Raw genomic sequence first — 27,163 nt, forward strand, 5'->3', positions numbered from 1 at the left:
ATTTTCATCATTTGCTATTATATTTATTGCAGGAAATAAAGATACAGATAATGAAATGTGTAGAATAAATACGATGTTTCTCTATTTATGAAAATTTATGGAGATGAGAAATCATGTGTTTCTTCCTAAATAGTTAATATTAAATCGCTTTACGTTTAGACGAGAAAAAATTAATATAGTTATATTCCTTTGTTACACTGATATATTCTATAATATATATGTACATATTTAATTTTTCGCTCTAAAAATAGTAATATAATTGATATATTACATAAGATAATGTTATATGTCAGGTTATATAATGTTTTCTTTATGCAATATCTATATATCTTATATCTATATTGCAAACCAATGATGACCATTGCTGTTAATCGTTTCTCTACGTGCGACTGCTTAGAGATAAGAAGATAAGAAATCGGTACTATTTGCGGCGGAAAGATCATAGTACACTAATACGACGCATTTTCATTGCAAAATTGATAAAACAATATGTTACGACAGCAACGATTGACCAAATATGTACATATATGATATGTGATGAGTAATTATTTTTGGTGTTGAATAATTCAGTTGAATTAGTTGTAATTTTTTATACTCATGACAAAAATTATAATTGATTTCATTTAACTTTATTTCGATTATTTTTAATATTTTTAATTTTATATATACTAATTTTTTCTTTATTTTTAAACCTATAATTATAAAACATAAGACAGGAGACGGATAGGATTAAAATTTGGTTAAAACATATATGATAAAAGTTGCAGATACTTGTAGAATTTAGTAGAATATACTGAGTATATTTGAAAGAAACAAACACATTAGATTTAGTACAGATATTTACCATTTTTCCTTGAAATCAGAATGTAGACGAAATAAGCAACGATGAGGCCACCGATCAACGTCAACATCTCTTCAGCCGACTGCAGTTGTATTAACTGCACCTTTCACATTGTATTATCAGCTAATGCGGTTTCTCTGTCCCTCCTATTTTTTTCTAAACCTTTTTGTCCGCGGCAATTTCTCGCTGAATTTTAGAACTGAGTCAGACACACTTAGCACGTAGGCATATATATATGTTTATCAACGAAGTTGACATTTACGTTAGACATCATTTCGCGAGTATGATATCTTTGATAAGAATAATTAGACTCATCTTACTGAGTCACTCGCAATTTATAGAATTATTTCAAAGAATGTAAATTGCTTTGCCTTAATTTCTTGAAAAATATGACGAAATGTTCCTCCTGAGGACTCGTAATGAAAATAGTCCCAATACTAAAGGAATATTCCACCTATTCCATGTGATATTACAGAGAACATTTATCATTTAGTATCTCTGTAATTAAGATACGTATTTTTTTATTTCTATGGCTAGTTTAAAAAATACCGTCATATTTCGAAGGCCGTAAAATATCTTTCGCGTCTATTTGGAAGACATCCTTTATCTAGACTATATGGTAATAATTAATTCTGTACCTCAGTGACACGTATTATTCATTGCATCGAAGACAATCGGAGCGAACAAAATTACCGTCGAAAGGTTAATCGTAATTATTCTGTTTTTACATAACACGCACACGATTTCGTAAATATTGTTATACGAGTACGCGCGTAGTGATGTCAGTTTTTTCCGTTTTTTTATCCATCAGTGCAATTTTTAAATTCTCATTTGCATAGCAAATGTTGAAGTAAGGAAGTGTGACGATGTGAACATTAGTAGAACTTTAAGATTCCTTTCGAGTATGTTTCTTTTTGTAAAAGTGACGCGGTTAAATACGACAAACATCATGATCGAGCATATTATGTGCATATTTTTCCGATGTTCCTAACGTGCATGACTTTATTTCGTGTATCAAGAAAACGCACCTAACACGGAAGTATTATGTAATAACTTTATTCCACTTTTTTTTTAGCTTGCTCAGTGTCTTTTACTGCCAATATCAATCAGATTTGTACTTTCATGTGATATTTGAAATAAAACACGTGAGTTTTACGAGTACTCAATAAAAGAATATTGCAATTACTTAGAAAGTAGATATTTATCTACTGCGCGTTTATCGTATGTCTAAGTTAACTATTAATCTTAGATTTCTCGATGAAGAGGTAAAAAATTTCACATGGAATAGGATGCGAATTGTTTTTACTTCCAGCATTAAATATTTCGGCTCTTGAAATAAATGCTCTAAATGATTGAACAAATAATAGGCATATTTCTTTGAAATATGTATTTTGCAATACAGGCGTGCATAGTACACGAATCGATTGGGCGGAACATCGTCGCATCTTTCAAAAATGTCCATCACTAGTGGAACATAAATTGACTATTTCATTTTGACATTTTTATATAGTTTGCATAAAGATTATTTTGACGGACTACGTTAAGTACGCTTGGTCGAAGGTTGTCACGATTTCTCGGCTTAAAGGTATCTCGTTTGTTCAGTTGTGTCATGCAGTTGATAAAAGACGCGTGACGATAACGAGAGAGCTCAATAAGACTATTCTCTTTTTTGCTTTATTAGATACATGTTCTGTTTTTGTAGAAGGCTTGTTCTAGAATGCCAATAAATGGTTTATCTGTCTTTTTTTTTATACGCAAAAATTCTCTCTTTCTATATGATAGCACTTATTATTATTAGAAACCTAGATTTCGTTATTTATGTATAAAGAACAAAAGAAAAAATATTTACTTGCAAAAGTATATTAATTAAATGAGTCAATAACATATCAAATAGAAAAGTCTTTTAGAAAAACGTAGTCTGTAATTGCGAACAAAAATTGGTGAGAGAAGAATAAGATAAGGATTTCTTTGATGGTGTTCTTTTCGACAATAAAAGAATTGAAAATGCTGATGCGATCATGACAAATGATGAAAAGAAAATATATATAATAACCGAAGTAAAAAAAACAATGATTCGTGCCGGATAATGCAATTTATCGCTCAATTAGTGATGTGGTTTGCACGAATCCTTAAAATAATAAACAGAATTTGTATTTCCCAAACACTATGGATTCTATATTAAAAGACAGAAATCGAAGAAATCATTTTGTCCCTCGACCAATCAGTGTTTTTAGAGTAGATATTAAAAATATATTTTAATTATTAAATACAAGACTCGATTGTCAAAAAAAAAAAAAAAATCGGGAGTGAAAACGGCTTATGTATAAATAGAGTAACTTGTGTACTCTTATTTTAACTTGATTTCGATGTACAGAATTTTTTTGCACTTGTGATGCAAAAACCAAGTCATTTATGAGAATAATTGCGTGCGAGATCAAAAGTGTCGGTGAATGTCCAGACTCCAAGGTCTTTAAATCGATTTCTCGAATATGAGAAGATTTAAGCTGTCTCACTTCTTCGGCCGGTATCACCTCTTATCGCGCCACCGTAATTAGCATCGGCCTTGATATTTTAGTATAACGAGAAAGCTCGTCGCGCGAGCTGCGAGCGTGTTTTTCGATCGATCACGAATTACTAAAGAGATCAATAAATCAATTTTATCTGCCTTGTTTTTTTTTACGCAATATAATACAATTATCTAAGTGCTAAATATTAAGACATCGTGCGATTTTCATTTTTCTATTTTTCTCTATTTTCTGTTTTTTTTTTCTATTTTTATTTTGAATAAATAGGTGACGACATGAATACGAAGTAACAGGAATCCATTCTGTAAAATTGTATGTTTAATGAGACCTTTAAGGATAAATTCGTAAATATTTTTAAATAAAATTGAACTAATTAAAACTATATACACATAAATATTTTAATTAAATTAGATTTTCGAATGAATAAAAAAAAGTTCGATAATTGTTTGATATCTTAAAACTTTTCAAATCTTATTACTTCTGCAATCAACAGATAAGAATTATAAAAACTTTATTAAAACTTATACATATTGAAATTTTAACTTGATACTATTAAATATATAGATTTGTTTCTTTCTCTCTCCTTCTCTATTTACTCTGTCTCTCTCTCTTTTTCTACGAAGAAGTTACAAGGAATGGAAAGGATGCCAAAGTGCTTTCCCTCTTCCCCCAGATTAGAAATTCAATTTCACAATATAGACTCTTGTCAATCTCTGTCAATTCACTTATTTCCTAGGGCTCGTGCCAACGCTTTCATCAATCCGTCACCGATGTTTATACCGATCCGTGAGCAAAGCCGAACGACCGTATAATCATCCGAGGTTAAAGATCTCCTGTCATGCGTCCGTTAAACACGTCTCGTCATTCCTTTCTCACGTTGCTTCGTGCGTCACATTCCTCACGTCTCGCGTACCCTTGTTTTCTTCTATCGTCACGTTTACCCGGTCTACCTCTTATTTCGTCCTTTAATCGCGCGCCGCGCGAAATTTCACACGCGAGCACTCGCACCGCTCGCTCGCTCGCTCGTTCACGACTGAGACACGCACGTCTCGCCGTCGCCGTCGTTGTCGCTCGTCCTCGTCCACCTGTGCACGATGTGTACGACCTATGGCTTCCTCATAGTGGGGAGTCTGGTTGCTTTTGCGAGAGAATGCGCATCTATCACGATAATCGCACGCCGCCGGATTGGGTCCCGCTTTGTGGGACCACGGCGGCCCGCATTCTGCGCGCGCGTTTAACGCTTAATCGCGGTCGCTTAAGCCTCGAAATTAGGCCTGTGGTAATTTGTAATCCTTCCGGCGGTTCAAATCTAATTCGACACATTGCTATTATCCCCGGAATACTGCAGGAGAGCGAAGAAAACATTTGTCCGAGGAATATCATGGCTTTTATTTTTTTTTAACAATAGAAACAATTTCAGAATCAGATTTTTTTCTAATGCGCGCAATTATATTTAACACTTTAACTGCTACACAGATTTTTGTAATCGGTCCTCTGGCACCACATTATTATTTTTTATATACTACAATTTTTAATAAATTTTTTACATTAAAATATATTTCCAATAAAATATTTTTTAAGATAAGAATATTCGGCAAAGTTGTTATGTCTCTAAACTTCGTAATGTTGTGTAAAATCAATGCAAAGTGTGCCGATCACTAATAAGTAGATAATATTTATTAAATTAATACAAATTAATATGCCTAATTGGATACATAAATCAGTGTCAATAAATTGAAAGAAAAGGAACACGTTTTCTTGTTAAATGTTTAATAAGATATTATATAAAAAGCAGACGAAGAAACATTTTATTACAGTGTCTCTTTATCTGCCTCTTATGATAATTTAATTTTTTAATTAGCAGTATTTGAATAGTATTTTACATATTAAGAATTTATGTATAAAAATCAATAATGAATGCTTTTTTTCTTCAAAATACTTTTAATATTGGTCATATGTCATTCTAAAAAATGTAGAATTTTAATATCTACTTTATTTAATTAGTAAGAGATGTTGATCATTCACGTTTTTAATTTCCTCAAAGGAACTTTAAGAATGAAAGTGTGCAATTATTACTAACGATATACCGCACGAGCTTAAGTTTGCGAAGCCACACGACTTACTCTGAGAATTAGAGCGACGTGTTGAAGAGATATCGCCGTTCGTTTGCGTTCGCCGTTATGTGTCTTTTCTAACGCACGTTATCGCGTGCATACGCAGTTCAGTCATGCGAACGGTGTCTTTTTTAACTTTCTTTTAGATGGAATCAGAAGACTGCGTGACAAGATGCAAAAGTCTCGCTCAAGTTACGCGAGATTGAGATTACGTTCGATCTCGTACCACTTCAACTCCGTGGAGCAGGTTGGAGTCGGTACAAGTTTTGTTACGACAGTCGAAATTAGCGAATTTTAATTCCATATTTCCAATTCTACGTCGCTGGTATGATTAGTCGATCGTAACTTGTAAATGTCACTTCGATTCGCGGAAGAAACGAAGAACTTGTTTCCTTTATCCGCGAACGCTCGCCTGGGTACTTTTACTTTGTCCACCTGAACTTTCCTGCCGATTTGTCTATTTTGTGTCAAATTTATTTCAGTGCTCCAGAAGCAACGAATAAAATTATAATAAAATCTTGTTATATAATATATATACCTGCACATATAATACCTGATTGGAAACTCCTGTTTTTAGTAAAAATGCAAAGATACATGATAAAGTTTTTAGGTAATTATTATTGTAAAAATACGAGGAATTTTTTATAAAATTGCTAAAACATTTTATGTTAATCGTGAATAATAAGGGATGTGTAAACAATTTTATCATCGTGCTATTTATAATTCTTCAAATTATTAAAACATTTTGTGAATAAGTGGTGTGTAATCAACTTTGTTGGTGTGCTATTTATATATTCTTCAAACGAGTTAGATACGTCAACTTATGGCGATTATTATTCGAAGAACATTATAATTATTCGTTCTCTCCTTCATGGCTTCCTTCGACTAGCGAATCGGCTAATCAAAAATCTATCCTTCGAATAAGAAATTGCGATGATTCATACGTCAGAGAAAAACGTTACATTGCAAGATTTACTGTGATTCGTTTGCATTTTCGTTTGCACACTATCATTTATTATGCAATCAATGATCAAATCTTTTTCAAGTCATTTTGAAAAATTAACAGGATATCTAGAAATTCCTGTTTTATAATCTATTAAATTCGGATCTCGGCAAGTATTTATTCCTTTTTTAATTATTTGCATATTTTTTATCAATCTTAAAACCTTCGGATTAAACAACATTTTCAGTTTTAATTGCAAATATAATACAATTTTTTTAGATGTTATATCCAATATTATTTACTATGTTTCATTTTGTAGCAGTACAGTCATGTAATCTTTTATGTTATAATTATACAAACATTTAGGATGAATAAAGTGGGACATATATGTGTTGTGTGTATCTATATAAAATTATAAATCAACTTACAAGTAAAAACTATATTTTTAAGGTATTAATAAATAGGAAGATATTTCTTGCCAATGTAATCTTGTAGTAAAAAAGTTTTTTGTAAGGGCATAGATCATGCCTAGCTTAAAAACAAAATTCAATTTCGCTGCCTTCAGAGAATTTTGTTTGGGTTTAAAATATAAATATATAATGTCATTATTGTAAATATACTACTTGTGACATATATTTTTTTATTTTTAAATATTATCTTGAAATACGGTAAAAAAAGTTTTTCTTTGAAAGTCTATTTAGGCATATCCTGTAAGTCATAAATAGATTTTGATTAGTGATTGCTCTCGCGACCAACAAGTTACTGGTAATGACACGTTAGTATAAAGAAAGGAAGAGTCGAACAACTCAAAAAGTAGATTTGAAAGCTGCTGATTGCCTTTTAACAACAAATTCTTAATGGCGAAAGTTGAAACGACCTTAGGTTATTTAACTTGGAACTTTAAAGGAGATCATCTAAACTTCCTGTCGAAGATTCGAAGACTTAGACAGAAAATGTCTATGATATGTTAATTGTAATAATAACTAATTGATTGATATTAAATTTTTATAATATTATATACAAAAATTTATTGTTAAGGTAATAAAGAATTTTTTGTCTAAGTCGAAACTAAGATCGAGATTAAAGTTTCAACTTTTGTTATCAAGAATTTGTTTTTAAATAATGAATAACTCCTTGATCTAGTTTTTTTAATCGCAATTCTTCTGTTCTTCAGCTCCATATTAATATAATCGGGATTGGTTGTGAGAGCTATCGGAATATGTTTACGATTTACGACAAAGTAGACTTTTGAAGAAGTCTTTCTTGCGAAGTCACGTACTACAATATATGAAGCCTTTCAAACCGGAATGAAGGTTCGTGAAAGCAGTGGAACAATGTTTTTAGTAGCTAGTATATAATTAAATATTTATATCTCTATATAAAACTTTCCTGATATAAAATTATATCGGGTAGATATTTATTAACATGAAAATATACTGGATAATTGAATAATTATCTGTACAACCCGATTTATATTTATTAAAAAAATTTATTCCGTTTTGAAATAAAAAATTGTGTGTTTAACCTATTTTTACAAAATTAATTGTATCAAACAATATATTATATACGAAAAAATTATATTTTTTTATTGATATTTATAAAAATATTGTATTAAATATAGTAATATTGCTTACGAGATTGTGAAGCTTAGATACAGGCTTTAACGAGAACATCACGTTCTCTTCGCTGTACACGTGCACAATCTATCGAGTTCTCACTGAACTACGTGCACATATCGTAGCTTCTTAAATTTTTTAAACTGTAAAAGATAAAATCTTTTTCTCAACAATATAAGATACTCAGTATCACATCGATTGTTTTTAAATAACGAATTGCAAGAAAAAAATATCAAGAAAAGATATCATGCTAGCAGTTTATAAATATCATGCTAGCAGTAACTGAAAGGAAATATTATTTTCTCAATTACTGTAACATTTGGCTGCATTATGTAAGAAACTTCCACAAATCGCCAATCTCGTTAAATGTGGTCTGATACATTCGTACATACCTCTTACATATCCCTTACTGTCATACGCGTATAAACAAAATAGATTTGATTATATACTTTCATTACGTTTAAAACACATGTAACATATTGAATTAATAAAATCTAAAAATTTGTTTAATGAATACAAAAAGATGAGAGAACTTTTTATATATTTAGTGAATGTTTTTCTATTCGCGTCAAAATTGTCCTCCAATTTTTGGACGCTCGTCGATAATGAATTCGTAACCCACTTTCGTTGCAACGGACAGCTGTCTCTGTTTTCGCATTTTAATGGAATCGGTTCGTCGTGGGAAGGTAAAATTGCTCGACTCAAGTGAGGACACTACGATAATTACGAGCGCCGGTAGTTTCTTTTACGTAATCACGCGCTGTCAAGATGTCGCGAACGCGGGTACAATGATAAAAGTGCCTGGAGAACGACGACCAGTGGAGCGGAGCGGCGCACATTGTTTTCGTTGGGAAGGCATTATCGCGGGCGGCAGTTAATAACCGGTATACGTCACCGTAGCAAGATACACCGGGTGGTCGATATCAAGATTCCGCGAATTGGCATTTCATTCTTATCGCAGTAACACTTAAGAAATACCATGCAATCATATTGATGATTCCTATTTTTTAATTAATTTTTAATAATTATTAAAATATATATTGTTTTCATATACTTTTTAAAAATTATTTTCAGATTAATATTATATTTCTTGTATAATAAATCTGAAATTTTTTGACTTTTTAATAATTATATGGGAGGACGTCCGTATGAAATGCAGGAGATCCGGATTCGAATCCTGGCTGGGGTAATATTTTTCGTAATAAATTATTTACAACTTTTAAGATGCTTATTAGCATCAAATTAACAGCTTTCTAAGATACTTATTTGCAGCAATATTAAATGACTTTTAATTCGTGATTTGATTACTCCAGCTTTAGTTTAGGACTGTATTTCAAAAGCGACAAATAATTGGCACACAACTTGAACTGGAAATTGTATAAATTCACAAGAAACATTATTACGCACCTTGACCGAATAAGCGTTTTTCACTCAAGTATTAATAATGTTTTTCATACTGAAATATTTATTTTTTTATCACTTTTTTTATTTTTATTATTATTTATTTGTCTAGTTATTTTAATATTATTGTATATCATTTTAATATTGATATTTTAATATTAAAATTTAATATTTGCTAATTAGTGCACTCAGAGAAAAAGTCAGCTGTAGCAACTATGTATAAGTAACTATACAAGTTTTATATAGTTTTATATAATAGAATTAATGTATATATACGTATAGTTGAATAAATTATTTTGTAGTTGTTGCAATTATAAAATATTCTTTATTCAACTATGTAATATACTTAATTCTACATAAAACTAAATAATTATCTATACAATTACTATATAGTTTTTCTTTGAATGTGGATCAATTTGATTTGAATGAAAATCAAATTGATTTTTGTTAAATGTAAATCACTCAGTAATGATTTAGTCGCAAATTTCAAATTATTTAATTAATTACTTGTTTTATATTTTTTGTAATTGAAAAAAGGCATTGAAATTAAAATTTGCTCTGTCTGCAAAAATCAGCCCATATCTACAAACAATAGTGCGTTTGTATGATTTCTTCAGACAGTACGATAAATTTATTTATATATAGGGTGTCTATAAAGTCTAACCTAGGCCCTGTATCTCGGAAATGGCTGTAGATATGGAAAAATGTTTTATACGAAAGTTGTAGAATATTAAGGGGGACATATAATGAAAATATGGATTTGATCTTGAGTAATCTTTTCAAGACTACTCAATGTAATTGATGTTTTCTTAAATAAAACTTCTCATTTTTTTATTGTATATTCTTGTAGCTTATCTAGAGAGCTTTTCAAAGCATTACAATGAAGCCTTTTTATAATCAGTACTTTTCGAATTATAAGATTTGAACGTTACAATATGACCGATCGACGACTAAAACATTTTGAATGTTATTCAGGTTTATGACCTGGATAACATTTGTCAAGATCAAGGTCATTAGAAGTTGTTTACTCTTTACGGTAAAAATTCATTTGATCAAAATGAAAATAAGAGAAACAACCTTCAATCTTGACAAATGTTATCCAGGTCATGATCTTGAACAACGTTCAAGAGACTTTTTAGTCGTCGGACACATTAGGTAACGCTAACGCCAGTGATACTGTAACGTTCAAACCTTATAACTCAAAAAATATCAATTAAAAAAGGCTTTATCGCGGTGTTTTAAAAAGCTCTCGAGATAAGCTATAAGAACATGCAATAAAAAAATAGGAGATTCCACTTAAGAAAACATCAGTCACATTGACCTAGTCTAGAAATCATTCAAAATCAAGTTCATATTCTCATCATATATTCTACGACTTTGGTATAATAAAACATTTTTCCATCACAATTTACAATTGTTTCCAAGATATAGGGTCTAGTCAGACTTTATAGACATTCTGTATTTATGATAATGCAGCAATTATTATCCAATTACAAAATCTTAGTGGCATTCCAAAAAAAACATCCTATGTAAACTCATTCTTTATTTATAAATTTCGTAAAACCCGTTCAAATTTTTTTTGCAGTGTGAGCGTGAAACAGTGAAAACAATAATTTATGTCGACGAGGTCGGAATATAAATGCATATAGAAATGCATTTATATTTATACAGGTTCTGCAAGCTCTCGATATTGCGTGAAATTAAATGTACTCTTTTCGTAATAATAATACAAGAGTGGATTTAAGAAGACTAGTCCGTGTCTTATAAGTCATAAAATAAAAAGAAATAAGAGAATGAGATCTTAAAGTTGTCAAGTTTTAGCAATAAGATGAATAATTGATAGTATTTTCGACTACAGAGGGTTTGAGTTGACCAGAGGTCAATTAAATGATGTTACATCTACGTACTTTGAGTTTCACATAAAGTTATTACATTTAACAACTTTAAAAATTTGAAAGAAAGATGAATCTTTAACATTTTTGAACTGTCAAAGTTTAAGGTGCTTTCTAAGCAGGGATATCATTTTGCAGACATGGTGTGCTATATCAAAAAAGATTAACTTGCAAGCGCCGCCAGTATGTTACGCAACACACACTAAGGTCCGGTTTCAACAATGTAAATTAATCTTGTTAAGAATTAAAAAAATATAAAAACAGAAAGTTAAACCGAGATTAAAGTTAATCTTACATTGGTGGAACCTGTCCTAAGATGTAAGCCCATGTCCGTATATGTCACGCTTCGATCAGCTTCGGATACTGAAAATGAAATAGAATAACGCTGATGTACAATTTGCTGTCTCTTTTTTGAAACAATAAGATCTCCAAATTCTTAAGCAATTTCAAATTTTTATTGTCGAGTTGGCGATGTGACACGCAACGTTATTATCTAATCTATTTTTCTATAAGCTTTTACATATTAATAATATTTTACGAAGTTATATTTTTTTTTGTAGAAGTTCCTATAATAAATATAAGATTAATATTTATGTATATAACAATCCACTCAATATGTACACTTTTTTTATTTAAAAAAAGCATCTTATTAAAAATTATTTTTAGCACGTTTAATGATATTTAAATATTAACTATTGAAAAAATTGTAATCTGTAGTTCTAGTATTTTTATTTTGTTAAATTTTTTTTTTATTTATGTACATATACGGAAAGAACTGTTTTGCTAAAATTATGTAAAATTTTAGCTAGATACAAATCTCAATTGGAAATTTTAATTCGAGCAGTCAGGTAATTTTAATTTTAATCCATTTCCTTCGGAATTATAATTTTCAATTTGTAATCCTCGATTTCCAATGCGTAGTGTGACATGAGCCTTAGTGTGTTGTATCGATGTAGCGCACCACAAGCGTTTGTGAAATGATATCCCTGCTTCAAAACTTCGAAAAGTATACTTGTGCAGGTAGAAAAAAAAAATATGTTCATAATATATTTTTATGAAAATATATTCGTTACCATTAACTTTATTAGATTAATATTATATATAATTTTGGTGCTTCGAAGATTTGAAGATCAAAATATCGAAGGTTTGAATGTCAAAACCTTCGAAGCAAATAACTAGTTCTAGTTTCTGATTTGACGAGTTCATGGTACTTCCAGATTAATCGATCCAAACTCGCTGCAGTCGAAAACGCTACAAAAGAATATTGATTAAATTGAATAGAATTAAGTTGCAAATACGATACTTACTCGTAAGGGACGCTTTCAAACAGGTAGTCAATCGAATGAGAGCGGCGATCAATGGTGGACGATGTTCCTCTAGAAATCTGTCGTCTGGAATAATAAACGTTAATTAAAATTTCGATTACAATTTTAGGAGACATGGTAGTGACTCGGCGCTAATATTATTATTACGCCGCAGCAATATGTGTTGTAATTACATGCAATAATTCACTTACATTCGAGGTTCTCGTAGAGTCGATCGATTGGCGTATCGTTTATATTCTCAACGAAACCGTCGACTATTTTCTCGACAAAATTTTGGATTGCGTATACCATGCGTCTCTCTTCCCAATCCTCCTGAATTTGCTCCACATTTGAAATCGCAGCTGCATTTTCTGGGAAACAAAATTTGAAGCATCCTTTATATTTGAAAAGAAAGATTTTACTGAAATATCTAAAAATTTAGCTAAACATCTGAAAATAATTTGGTTAAACTATCAAAATAATTATATATCACTCAAACACAACAAAAAATTTTGATATTCTTCAGAATCAGCTTGAACGTCTTCCATAATTATTGTGATAGTCCGATAAAATTATTTTCAGATTGTATTTAGTTAAATTTTTAGATGCTTCAAGGCAATCGTTTTTTCCGTGTAAAAATATATTTTGATACTTGAAGCTGAAACTCTCTTCAAAATTATATTCTATACTATTCGTCACTTTCTTATTCCAAATTAGAATCAAGTCAAGAATAAATATCTCAATAAATATCTTAAAGGATCTTATCGATTGTATACCTATACGTATACTTCGATTTGCGATGATGCTGAGTATACAAATTTTCAAGATTGTGATTGCGAACCGTCACACAGTTATAGAACCACGTTTCTTCCGCGTTTAATTTGAATGTCACGTTTCGCATATACGCACTCATTCCTCTGCATTGCGGAACCACTTGAAACTTTGCGTTGTCACCGTCATCACGTCGTCTCAAATCGTACAACCCGTCCGTCGCAAGACGAAGAAAAGTCGCTTTCTAAATCCCGGACCGTACATCACTCCGTTAGATCGCTCGCGTTCTTTCTCGATCGAGCGCGTTGATACGATTCACGTGGTGGATCACGCAGCGCGCACCGAACAATGAGCATCACCGTGAGATTTTTCGAACCGTTCTTACTGTTCAGGTCTCCCTCCGTTACGCGACTTTTCTATAATATCTCGGAACAAGGACGGACGTTCGCCGATCGAGTATAGAACGCTCATGCAAAATCGCGAAGAAAAAGAAAGCATACGCCGGACGTTCCGGAACACTTATGATACGCCTCCCATTGCACCGTTGCCTTGTCGCAAGGCTCAGAAATATTTTTACTCGATGTAACGCCATAAAAATTTCGCTATTTCTACACACATTACCTGCAACATAAAGGTGCGATTTGGCGGTGGCAAAGACGCTATGCAGTTCCTCCTCCTCATTCGCCATGCTACCGAAATTGTCGAACCAGTTATCATTCCTCTTTAGCCACGATCTGTAAAATTACAAATCAATAAGTCATTCCTTTCAAATGCAACTTTTGTTCAAAATAATTTTATTAATAAAAAAACTTTTATTGATGACGGAAACATTATTTAAGGATAATTGACTTAGAAAATTTCTTAATGCTATATGCTAGACTTAACGTTAAGCTTAATGATAGAGACTCTAAAGAAGCCTCGAGAAAAATTATATGGTTCGTTTATCGAACGAATGGAGGATGCCATTCGAAAATAAATAATATGGTAAGGAATATGAATACATGTGTTATTGCAAAAAACCTTTGTTGATGGCAGAATATGCAGTGCCAGGCATTGTCGGATGTGTCCCAACGCGAACAAGCCTTCCTACAGGACCGGGCGCCGCAATCACTGCAGCGCACGCCACGGTCGATAAGAAACGATGCCAAGCAACAGGCGCAACGTCTGTCGAAGACCACTCGTTTCGTTTCCTTCACCTTCGAATTCTTCCTAAATTTTTTCCTTCATAAATCAGGGTGCAAATATCAACGGGGTCGCGTAAATAATGATGATAATTATTATGTAATATAATCACGTGTATATGTGCATTGATTCGCTGACACACATTGTTAATTGTATTAATTATTAATTTTAGATCTTTAATTAATTTTTTGATTAATTAAATATTTAAGTAACAAATCAAAGGATCTCTTTCTATACAAAACGAATAATAATAAGTAACGGGCAAAGTAAGAGTCAACACATTTCTTTGGAATTAACAAAAGAATATATTTCAATTAACAAAGGTAAAATTACATAACGTAAAAGGTAGAATCAAAATTAAGAAAATAATTACAAGTATTAATTAAATATTCTTAGTATTATTATGTTAATTGGAGAATCAAAAATATTTACATATTTATTGCATAAGTTACAGCCAAAATATTTTCCTTATTTATATACTGCGAAATAATAATAATATAGACGTCTTTCGAAATAACGATTCAGCAAACCGTCTGATCAGTTTTGTGAATCACTAATGAAATTTATTTATAAATGCATGATAAAAAGTACATATTATATTATATATACGAGTATTTATAGAAGATGATATTTAAAGTTCACGTTTACATCTAATATATAATAATAAAATAATAATAAAAGAATAAATTTACATAAAAATCAATTCTATTTTAAACCAATATTTTTCGAGTTAATTTTACATTTTTGTGCTGAAAAGTAAATGCGTATTTCAGAAAAAGCATTTTAAATTAAAATAACTTTTGTTTTATGCATCGAAAATTCAGCATGCATATTGAAGGATGTAACCTTTGCTTTTTGAAATAAATTGATATGGAATTTTTCTTAAATAAAATACAACAATATTATATTAATATATTAATCAATATATTTTAATATTTAATTTCGCTTTATAAAATATATCTCAATTATAAAATATTGAAAGATAAATTAAGGATTTACTCAAAATAAGGAACATATAAAATGAACATATATACATTTATTTGCATATTTATAGCAAATTACAGCCAACAAATTTTTCTTATTTATACACTGCGGAATAATAATCCAATATAGATGTTTTTTTAAATGACAATTTAGCAAACCGTCTGATCAGTTCTGCGAATCTGCATTGATTAAATTTATTTATGAACGTATTTACGCTAATACGAACATATTTCGTGTGAATATTTATAGAAAATGATATTTAAAGTTCACATCCAATGTAATAAAATAATAATCAAAGAATAAGCGTATATAAACGTCTAATAAAATTGTTCGAATTTATTATATTACGAAGTCGCAACGATCAACTGGAACTATTCTGGGACACAGTTGTTACATATTTACAGTGTAGTAACGGTATCAAATAATCGCGCTTACTGTATATTCATGCACTGACTATTAACACAATGCGAATTTAATGTACAAAGTCCTGCAACAACGAATAAGAGACGAGTTTTTTTTTCGAGACTATAATTGCAAAAATTAATAATTTAAAAAATGTTTTTAATTGGTTTAAATTTCCTGTTTGACTGGGACGCTTTTAGTTATTTTTTTAATCAAATCGAATATTATTTGGTATTTAAATAATCTGTCATAATACATAATAATATAATTATTAATTAGATTGTATAGGAATCTTTTTAATTTTTGCTTGAATTAAAAGTTCTTTTAAAATTGTATAGTATATTATTTTATTTATGTACTTTTCAGCATTGAATAATTTGGAATTGCGTTCTAAATTAAAACTAAATAATTTCAGAAATAAAGTTTGTTTGAATTATAATCAAAAGATATAATTTTTTGTTTGTTAATTACAACTCTAGTAATAACAATTTTAGTTTAGCAGCGATCTTTTTTTTTTTATTTAAGAAGGATTTAGTCTATATTGTTGGAGAAGAAATCCGTGACATTTCTAAGACACTCTATATATCGTTATTACTACATGAGATCCTACATTATCGAAACCTGTAATTGGCGCGAGCCAATAGTAGATATGAAAGAGAATGTAATAGAAAGTATTTATAAATAGGTATAGCATGGATACGGTTTTATGCTACAATAGCGCGCATTTCTAGTTATTTTTTCTCGGTCATTGCGCGCACTTAATTAACAGTTTATATTTATTTGGAAAGTGGCAGAAGTCAAACACGCATGTCATAAATCGATGCTGTTATTTCTTTCTACTTTATAACACGCAATACTGGTTATGCCAGTCAAGAAGTTAAGTGGGATCTGCCTAACATCATTGCGATTTAATTGTCTGAAACACGCGACTTTACTTTCTCTTTTTTTTTTCTATAATTGTGTTTTTAAATTGATTAAGTAATTTTTCATATAAATATGCGGAAGCTTCATATAAATATGTTCATATGTAGTTTCTGGAGAATGTACCTTTTTATGTCATGAAAACATCAGCATTAACGAAACTGTTTCAATGACTTGTGCCACTTTCCGAATAAAAAATAATTTAAATAATTTAAATATCAGATATTCCTAATTTGGCTGATGGCCACACGTATCTAATCTTCGTGATCGAAGAACACCGCGGCCGCGCTCATTGAATGACTATCTTCATCCGGTTCCATGTCAGAGGCTGTGACGACCTTCACCACCACGACTTCGATGGTAATTAGCAAAAATAGAACCATAAAAGTTGCCATATTATACCTTTCCTGACCGGGCACAACTTTATCACTCTCGATTAAGAGTGTCGAGATCAGAGTGGAGACGTACATCAACATGTTGCTGAGTGAAAAGTACGAGGAAGTTTTCTTTATAAAAAAATGAAGATGACGCTTTGTTTTCTAATTAAAAATTATGTCTTTTTTTTCTAGTTTTCTAGAAAAGGACTGCAATACTTGGCACAATGTGAAATGTCATGGAAAAGAGATCGTGAAATTATATAATTAAGTCAATTGTAGTTCATTCGTACACACACACACACACACACACACACACACTCTACTCTGAGTCTTTTGAGTAGATAATTATCGTCGTTTTTTAAATCACATGGCACTATCAATTAGATGAAAAAAATTTACAGTTAATCATGATTAATCCAAATCAACGTTAATCTTTCTCTAAATATTTCTCTGTTTATTTTTTAATCATAGGATATTAATTAAATCAGTTCGAAAGAAAAATATTATAGTTAATTGCCAATTATTTCAGTCGAATATTTCTAGCTAGCGTTCGATCGATCTCCGCTAATTCCTTGAAAAATTTCCTTGAAAATTAGGACCACCCAGATACCGCGATGCATAAACTTCGCAAATTAACTTAATACGCGAAAGTTCTTTCGTCCCTAATCTCTTATTTACGACGTTGGACACCGTGATTCGGCGATTCCGCATCTGGCTACGATAATCTTCGATTTCCCTGTCGATTTCCTTGATTCATCCATTCCACGTTTCGGCATCCTCCCGCAACTCCGCATCCGCTATCCCGATCCCGTGCGACGATGATTGTACTTCGTGCTGAACGCGCTCCAATCTAAACGCCGGTTACGCGATCGCGGCTTTCCACCGCGCGATCGACGGTAGTTACGTAGTTTTATGTAACGTTGCACACATCACGCTATTACAGTCGAGCTTCCACACTTTTTATATGTACACACTTTATGAGAAAGATTGTGTATTTAATTTTATGTAAGAAGTTAATGAATCGGCGTAAAAATTATACACAAAACTAATTTTTAATTTGAAAAATTTGTTTAAGTTTTAAGATCTTAAATCTTTGCGCCGAGAGTTTTAGCAATAATTTTCTGTTTTTTTTTTTCCGTCAGTTTATTACGCTGAATTGCTATTTCTTTCTCGTTTTGCTTCTGCCTCACGTATTCACGCGCAATTGAACATGTTCGTGTAGTTCCATACTTTGATTTCTTTAGAAAATATTTTCAATTAGACTCTTTTCGCTTTTTTTCTGAATTCCGTTCTACTTTTCACTGTAGATTCTGTTTTGTTTAACTGGTACAATTAATTTCAAGGAGATGTATTTCCGATGAATTAAATTCTCTCTATTTAATTGTTTCTTGTAAGTAATTTCTTGTCACTTAAACTTCTTAATCTCTTTCTTTTCAGTTAATTCTGTCTTTATCATATGCTTAGATCATCCAAATTTATATACTTAAAACTTGTTTGAACTTCTCCTTTTCTTCCTCTTCTTATTGCTTACGCTTCTTCTTCTTCAGGTGATCCTCTTAGCTTCTTCTTTCTTCTATTGCTTTTCTAACGTTCTCACAAAATATTTAGATCTTGTTATTCATCAGTTGGCTTGGACAATACTCGTTACTTGGACAAAATTCGATCCCTACGATCTTCTTCCTTTTTGGCTCAATCAATCTTTTTTTTATTTTTAACATACAGTTAGAATTATTATGATGTTTTGATTCTACGAAAATTCTAACGCTGCGTTTTCAATTTCTTTAAGTAATTCCTATACTCGGATCCTTTGTTACGTCTTTCCTTTCACTGTATAAACCATTCTTACTGTCTGCATTCCTCCAGACAATCTTCGCCAAGTGGCTTTTCTGCTTCTTCTTTTCTTTGTCTTCTTCTCTCTTTCTTTAAATTTTCTTTTTTCTAACTTCTCCGATGCTGCTATCACATTCTGGTTCGCTGTTTGATTGGACAGTAATCTAGACTAGACAGCATGAAGGGCTCTTTTCTAGCCCTTAATGGAGAAGGCAAAAAGGTTTCTAATCCCAGGATTTTGACAAAGTTTTAATTTAACTCACGTCTTTGATTATATTAATGACAATACGAATTTGACTCGCGATCAAACCGCAATGTATTAATTCACTTGGCATGACATTTCCGTGGACCACTCACGCCGCAGAACCGGCGCGATCGTATCCTCGTACCGGACTGTCGGTTCGAAAGTGATAGTGAACCGTTGGTAGTCGGGGAAACTCAGTATCACGCTGTTATGTTGCGATGGTAGGAGCCTCCGTCTTCGTTACATTCTCGTGACGATGTATTCCTTTCTCTTGCACTCTTTCTGTTTCTCTCTCTCTCTCTCTCTCTCTCTCTCTTTCTTTCTTTCTTTCTTTCTTTAGTTGGTGACCCATGCAAGAGTTGCTGTGATTGATAGAAACTTTCACTGAATTTTGGTGATCGCTAAAATGTTCAATGATACCAGGATTGCAAATTCTAATTTTTTTTCTCATGCGAATATTAATTCGTCAATTTTAATTAGAACATGATGATATATGGAATTATGACACGAATATTTATTCGTATCAATTTGTATAATTTCGAGATGATTAATAATTAGGATAGCCATATTATAGAGAGTCATATTATTATAATTCGCTATTTTTTATGAGATTTAGTATACATAAATGTATTATAAATAAGATTTATATTTATTTCATTTCATATGTTTAAAATCTTTTTATCGTATTAAAGAGAACGTAATCCTTTTTCTGTTTAAAAATATGGTGATAATAAGTGACAAATGTAATTATTCATTGAATGGATTGTACCTGTCGAATATAAAAATTATAATTAATAACAGTGAATAGAACACATGATTCATTCTTTTATGGATGTAAAAATTTATATTATTTGAAATAGATATTTCTAAAATTTTTTTCTTATTTTTACATATGCGTTATAAATTAAATCTGGATAATAATATGTTACTAACGCTAAAAATTTTTTTAATCTTTTGAATTTCTAAATGATTTTAGAGAATCTATTATACAACTCTTTCTCTTTCTTCCCTCCCCCTTTTTCTTTCTCTCCTGATTAACAGTGTTAGTCCATTTTTTGCAGAATTCATCAATTTTAATGACCAACAAAAAGAATAGTCTTTCGCTTTGAACGTTTATTTATTCGCACATAAAAGATAGACGATACATAAGTCTAACGCGCGCTGTTGTAATGTGATTACATCACCTATCGTGTAATTCCTCTCGCTTCTATAACCGTTTCTTATTATATAATAAATGCCTTTTCCGTCTGAGTGAGCATTACTGTATTCATTACTCAACGAATCCTACATCTATGTTATTATAATCGACTCTCCCTTGATGTTTTGTATAATGATATAATATTCAATTTCTAAGGATAGTTAAAAATAAGGATGCCTGTGTTAAATGTCTTAAATAAGCCGTGTAAGGAAAGAAGAAATCGTGAAGGAAAATTATATTTGCAACTTATAAATACATAAATAAAATGTCATCTTAACTATATAATATAAATTTTAGATATGTAAGTCTGATATCAATCATTTTGAAACATAAAAAATTATATTCTGAAAATATAAAACTGCGTTTTATTATATATTTTCTAGATTTAATTAAACGCTGTTCAATTATGTTAATTTAATTAGTGTCTATCTTGTTTTTTTTTCTTTATCAAAGAAATAGACGAAATTTTTTTTTTTTTTCGTGAGAAAATGTGTTGTAAACGTGGGACATGAGGTATACGATGGGAAGTAGCAATTTACCCATGAGTTATCTTTGTAAGAAAGCACCGCCTCCATTTACGCGATCTAGTATAATTGAATAAGGATCTAACATCACCTCATTAGAGTAGTTTTGCAAGTATGCAGTAATTATTGAGTCGCGCAGAGTCACTGTTCGCACTTACCGTTTCTCTCGCTTTCTCCCGCAGAAGATCCTCAGAAAGAAATGTTTCATCGGTCGTTCAGCTTCAGCCCGGTCTCGTAATGAATATCAACGCGAATGCCTCGCGTTATTCTCATTGAATAAAAATAAGGGTGGCAAGAATGGTCTGCTCGGTCTTTCTTCTTTTTCAATTGAAACTGTCGAATAATTTATCTTCGTTTCTTTTTTGACTTCGTTCTATTTTATATTTTATGAGCATTACTTTTTATTTATTTGTCTTACTTTTCACATAAACTTTATTTTTTTTTAGGTTGTTTAATATTATTTTTTTATACTTTTGTCTTCTTTATAGTGACATCAATATATCAAGAAAAGATGTTTGTCGTGTTAAACTATTGACTTTTTTTAACTTGCACATTTATTTTTCATTAGTGATTCTATCACACAATGAATCTTTCATTTTAATTGAAAGTTATCGCTCTTGAAATAGAAAATAGTTCAAACTTTCAGCTTCAATGCAGAAAATTAATTTTCAGTATTGAATAGCAACTTCATCAGTCTCGTCTAGTGACGTCAAATGTGTATTCAAGTCTCTGTTCCTTACGTTGCCGCTCTTATAACAGACAAAGCGGACTTTACGGAGAATTACTTCGAAGTATGTAGAGCAGGAGATCTCAAAAGGCGATATAACGCCAGAAACATTCCAACGATTTCATCCTTGCGGTAGACCACAATGCGATAGCAATATGATTCCTTGGAAAATCAGTTTCGAGTAATTGGAAAACTTTGGCAATCAATGCACATCGGAAAGTGCGATTAATTTCTGCACGGACGAGAATCGTCCCAGGTGATCCTCGACACCTTCGGACACCTTCGTTTCGCGTTCGAGCGAGCGTTCGCACCGGGCGAGACCGACTATCCGCGACAGCGAATATCCCGACAATGAAGAGAGCGTCGTTGGTGCGCGCGGATACCTGGGTGTTTGGCGTTCCTGTACGTGCTTCCGGTTCCCCTACGCGCTGTTGCGCGTCTATTGTTCAACGCGGCTCGATACGTACATTGTGCAACGCCCGACGTTTTACCATTGACGTACTCCACGCCCCGTGGCCCGCCACGTGCATTCTTAATGACGATCCCTCTTTCCCTTCTCTTCTTCAGTGTGTATCGATATGTCGTCGATATACGTCTCGTCGCACGCATCACCGCGCCGTGGGCGCTTCCGGTGGTACCGCGATCCTAAACCGGCTCGTCTGTGAGATCGCGGGACCACGCCGACTATTATTCACGTGATCCGTTCGGGAGCATTGCACGGAACATTCTTGCCGGCGTAATCGCGTATGCTGGATTTGCGTCGCGGAAGGAAAAGTTCGCGTGTAGGGTATAAATGCGAAATTAAGCATATAAGAAAGATAAATCATTGAATGGCGAAGCATTAGTTAAAAGCAATCTAAAATTTACGCGGAAAAAGACGATGTTTATTAAATAACTGAAAGTATCTGGGATAAAAAGAACTCTACATAACATTCAGTTATTACGGAACATAGAATTAAGCATGATCATGATTTTTATTGCAACGATTTCTTGATTCTTGATGAGGGAACAAGTTTTGATGAAAGATTAATATCAGAGGTGATTTTTATTAAAAAACAAATTCATGCATACAAATGATCGATTGATAGGATTCGTTATATTATGATTTAATCACGGAGGAATGATGTTTTTATGTTTTAAATTTATCTTATTTATTTATTTTTTCATTTAGTTATATTTTTATATACTTATATGCTTGTCAATGTTAGTTCTCACACACTCTCGACATCTTATTGTATTCACATCGAATTTATGGCAGATCGTTCTGATTTTAATATAAGTTATCATTTCACTTTTATCACTTTTTATCACTCAATGTCATGATAGTGGCAGTAGAATAATATTGAATATATCAAAGATATATTCACTTTTGATAACGTATTTTTCATTAAGTCATTATTAATGAAAAATTTTATACACAGGAAGAATGATTTTGCTAAAAATAAATCAGTAAAAGTTTTTATATTATTCTTTGCACATTCCTAGCCGCGCTGTACTTTCATTCGTTTTGATTTTTATTGTTTTTTTATTTAAATCTATAATATGTCTAATTAAATTTTTAGATACTTTAGCAAAATTGTTCTTTCCGCGTATTCGTTGAAATATTAAATGATAGATTTGTATGCACAGCGCAAATGAAATAATTTCAATTATTGGGATAATTTTTTGATGACGAAATTAATTGCTTTAGGAATATCATTGACATGTCCGTTACGATCTAATTCGACCATATATAACTTTTTTTGATGATTTTACAGCGATATTATTTTATCTACGAGAAATTATCTTGTTCCATTTCGACGATCTTCATTATCACTCGCGCGATCTTAATTATTCAGAATAAAATCTTAATTATGCATTTCTTTTTCCTTTATTGAGAATAATTTAAAAGAAGCGCAACCTTATTTTATGCAGCATAGAGAAATAACTTGTCCGGCAAGTGCGATTTATTTCGGTTGAGTACACGTGTGTGTTTTTGAACTTTTGAGAGAGAGCTCATCAAAAAATAATTTATACCACTTTCCGAAATAACAAGATTCTTCCAGATATAAAAGAATATCGACAAATCTGACAAGACTACGAAAATAGTTTGTATATATACAATACAATCTACGAATCTTTACAGTATTGCTTCTATTATAAGCATTGATACGCTGAAAAATGAAATCAATTTTTAATTCGGGTCGTAGGCGACACAATACTATCTCGTTATTGTTAGAACCAGCAAGTGATAGGTATCGATCTACTTTGTGAATTAATAAACCTGCCACGATTTTAAATCGGCGAAACAACAAATCGTTCTTGCTTTTGTTGCGCCACGAACAATTCCAAGTTTCAAAGAGGTAGTCAGGTATTGTCAAACTTCAACGTTTATCTTTACCGATATGCGATTTACTGATAAAATCATTCATTGAGGTTAAAAATATAGATTATATTTGAAAATCTGCTGTTTCAAACAGAATAATATTTATTCTTCTATAGTTTAAATGCAGAAAACACAATTAATAAATAGACATAAAATATAGGTATAAATACAATTATGTAATTGTTTGCGATATCAATAATAATAACATCGGCGAGATTAACGCAATAGTACATAGATTTTTCTGGAGGATCAAAAAGTAACTTAGGTATTGATACGATCACGATAAATATAAATTCTATTATTGATAATCCTGGAATTTTTAGATTACATCATCGCCATTGATTACATCACTGCTCAAAAATGCTTAGTATAAAAATAATTAATATATGAAAGAACTATACAGTTTATATTACATTAAAAAAATTATTTTTGATTTATAGAAAGATTCTAAACTTTCTAAAATGTGTCGAAAATTAGATAGATGTTTAAACTTCTTGACATTTCAGAATTTAAAATAATAGATTTGATAATACTGATAAGAATTCAAGGATTTTCAAAATTCAGTAATTTGCATATTCAATGTTTATAATTTCCGGCTTCAATCTATATGGAATATTTGAGTTTTAGGAAAATTTAACAATCTAAAAGTTTAAGGATGTATCATAGGTGTATACTTTTTTTCTACAAAAGTGATTGGAATTCGGAATTTATATAATACTTTCCGTATAAAATTGAATGTATTTATATTTCAACACATCACATCAATAAATTTATATTTTATAATACAATTTTATAGTTTAAATAAAGTTTTCTCATTTTATCTTAATTATTTTTTTAAAACATGTCAACGTCTATTATTTAAATAATAATTTTCAATCCAGGTTCTAAATAGCTACCAAATTTTTTGTATTACTTTCAAATATAGAAAAATACAATATAGAAAAATCTGTAATTTTTTCATAATTTTTTTATTTTATTAAAAAATACATGTAATACATCTTTAATAATCTCTAGATTCAACTGTATAGAAGTCGAAAGGATTTAAAAATGTATTTCTTCGTGTGTCAGCTTGTTTTAATAACATATCTTTTTCTCGAGAAAATATTAAGTGCAATATCAAACATATGTGGGTAAAAAATTTCACGAAGTACTTAATATAGGACAAAATATTAGGGAATCAATCTTTAAAATATTTTTAGCACTTACCTCGATCGAAGGTTGATGTAAAGAAAAATTCCAGAAGCTATTCCGACCGCCAGTAAACTCATACTAGACGAGACCATCATTTCTTTCGTTGAATAATTTTTAACAGCTCGAAAGACGAGAAAGTGATCTTCAATAAAAACGCAACAAAAAAACTTTTTCCTCAGACGAGTTTCTCTCTTCGCGCAAGAATGATGATCCTTTTAACGACGAAGTATTTTGATGCGACTGGAAATACGCACTTTAATCGACTGTTACTCGTGCTTTTTGCGATATGATATGATATTACGTATGTCGATATATAATCGATACCAATCATAGCGTGGGGTACACAGAATCATTCCAAAGCGATTAGCATTGTCGCACAAACAAGAACGTATTCAGGAGGATATTGTTATTTCACCTGAATTGAAATTTATTATGCGGAAATATTCTGTGGAAGTACGCTTTGTAATGTTCGCAATTTCTGTCAAATATTAAATGTAACTTATATTTAATTTAATTTTTTCCTGTCTTAAACTGAATTTGACATAACGGTTTTCCAGCACATTCACATATTTCCCAATAAACATATTTCTCTAAACATTCGAATCAGTGCACGATTATAATTAACAACCTTTCTTTAAAATCTTTATAAATTTCTTCAAATAATCAAAATTCGGCGCTTATATTGAATATTTCTTCGTTTGTATAAGAAATAATTAGAACCGCAAATAATTAATCCAATTTAATTTTCAATTAATTTGGAGTAAGAATAATGATATCGCTTTTATCTTTAGAACAATCTTTGTAACAATCTATGGATGATCGTATTATATAATTTCATTTATATATTCATGTGAAATTTTTTAATTAATATTTAATTAAAATACATAAGATTTTTTGTCTTTTTTTAAATAATTCACAAAAAATATATTAAATTATTATATTTAATTGTAAATATAATTAATCCGTATTATATTTAATACGGATATTTATTCCGTAAAATTAGAAAGTTAGAAATTCTTTGAAATTACAGCTATATGCTTCGTAGAATTTATATGTAAAAATATTTAAATTTAATAAATCTAGATTATTCTTAGATTATTATATATTTAATTTTTAGAACGCGTAGATATTTTTTGAATAGTAAAAGCATTGCATACACGGATAGAACTAAATGCAAAAAACATCTCTATTCTTGATAATTAAGTGTATATGCCTATTTTTAATGGTATTTATTCACATGTGTTCAGTTTTTATTGATTTCCCGTGACCTTTGATACTGAATAGCACTCGTTAAAAATATCATATTCCGATATCAATATTAACCGAGTTCGATAATCCATAGTGATTGATGAAAAATTACAAAATTAAAATATTTCATAAATTTTAAAAACTCAATTTTCATAATTTATTCGAATTATTCGATATTTATATAAATGTTCTATAAATTTGATTGACAATTATAAATACTTTATGCTTTACAATTAGCGAAGAAATGAATAAAATCTTCTAAATTATAATTGTGTAATTATATTCTTATTTTATTATAACTGTGTGCATAGATAGAATGATTTTGCTGAAATATTTAAAAATTTAGCAGGATATACATCTGAAAATTAATTTTGTTTGCTTCTAAAAATAATGTTGGATCACCAAGTAGTAATTATATAGGCTGCTCACACAAACTGGTTATAAAATGTCAAAACTTTTTATACAATAGCATTACTCATCATGTTTGAGTTTTGTATTTATTTTGATGATCTAATAAAATAAAATAATTTTATTAAATCATCTCTCTCTCTCTCTCTCTCTCT

At 30.8% G+C, this 27,163-nt stretch overlaps 2 protein-coding genes across 4 annotated transcripts in view; one reads left to right on the top strand and one right to left on the bottom strand.

Moving 5' to 3' along the window:
* LOC108753313 overlaps positions 1-17,372 on the bottom strand; it is a 32,969-nt gene extending 15,597 nt beyond the window's left edge. Inside the window, exons 1-5 of the mRNA XM_018494795.1 lie at positions 17,299-17,372; positions 14,428-14,616; positions 14,029-14,141; positions 12,849-13,007; positions 12,640-12,723 (exon numbers count right to left, since the gene is read on the bottom strand). Coding sequence (XP_018350297.1) covers positions 12,640-12,723; positions 12,849-13,007; positions 14,029-14,141; positions 14,428-14,616; positions 17,299-17,372 — 619 coding nt within the window. The remainder of the gene's footprint in view (positions 1-12,639; positions 12,724-12,848; positions 13,008-14,028; positions 14,142-14,427; positions 14,617-17,298) is intronic.
* LOC108753353 (uncharacterized MFS-type transporter C09D4.1) overlaps positions 1-27,163 on the top strand; it is a 67,676-nt gene that overhangs the window by 19,512 nt on the left and 21,001 nt on the right. The window lies entirely within an intron of this gene.

The sequence above is a fragment of the Trachymyrmex septentrionalis genome, unplaced genomic scaffold, assembly GCF_001594115.1.
Source record: "Trachymyrmex septentrionalis isolate Tsep2-gDNA-1 unplaced genomic scaffold, Tsep1.0 scaffold69, whole genome shotgun sequence".
NCBI classification, from domain to species: domain Eukaryota; kingdom Metazoa; phylum Arthropoda; class Insecta; order Hymenoptera; family Formicidae; genus Trachymyrmex; species Trachymyrmex septentrionalis.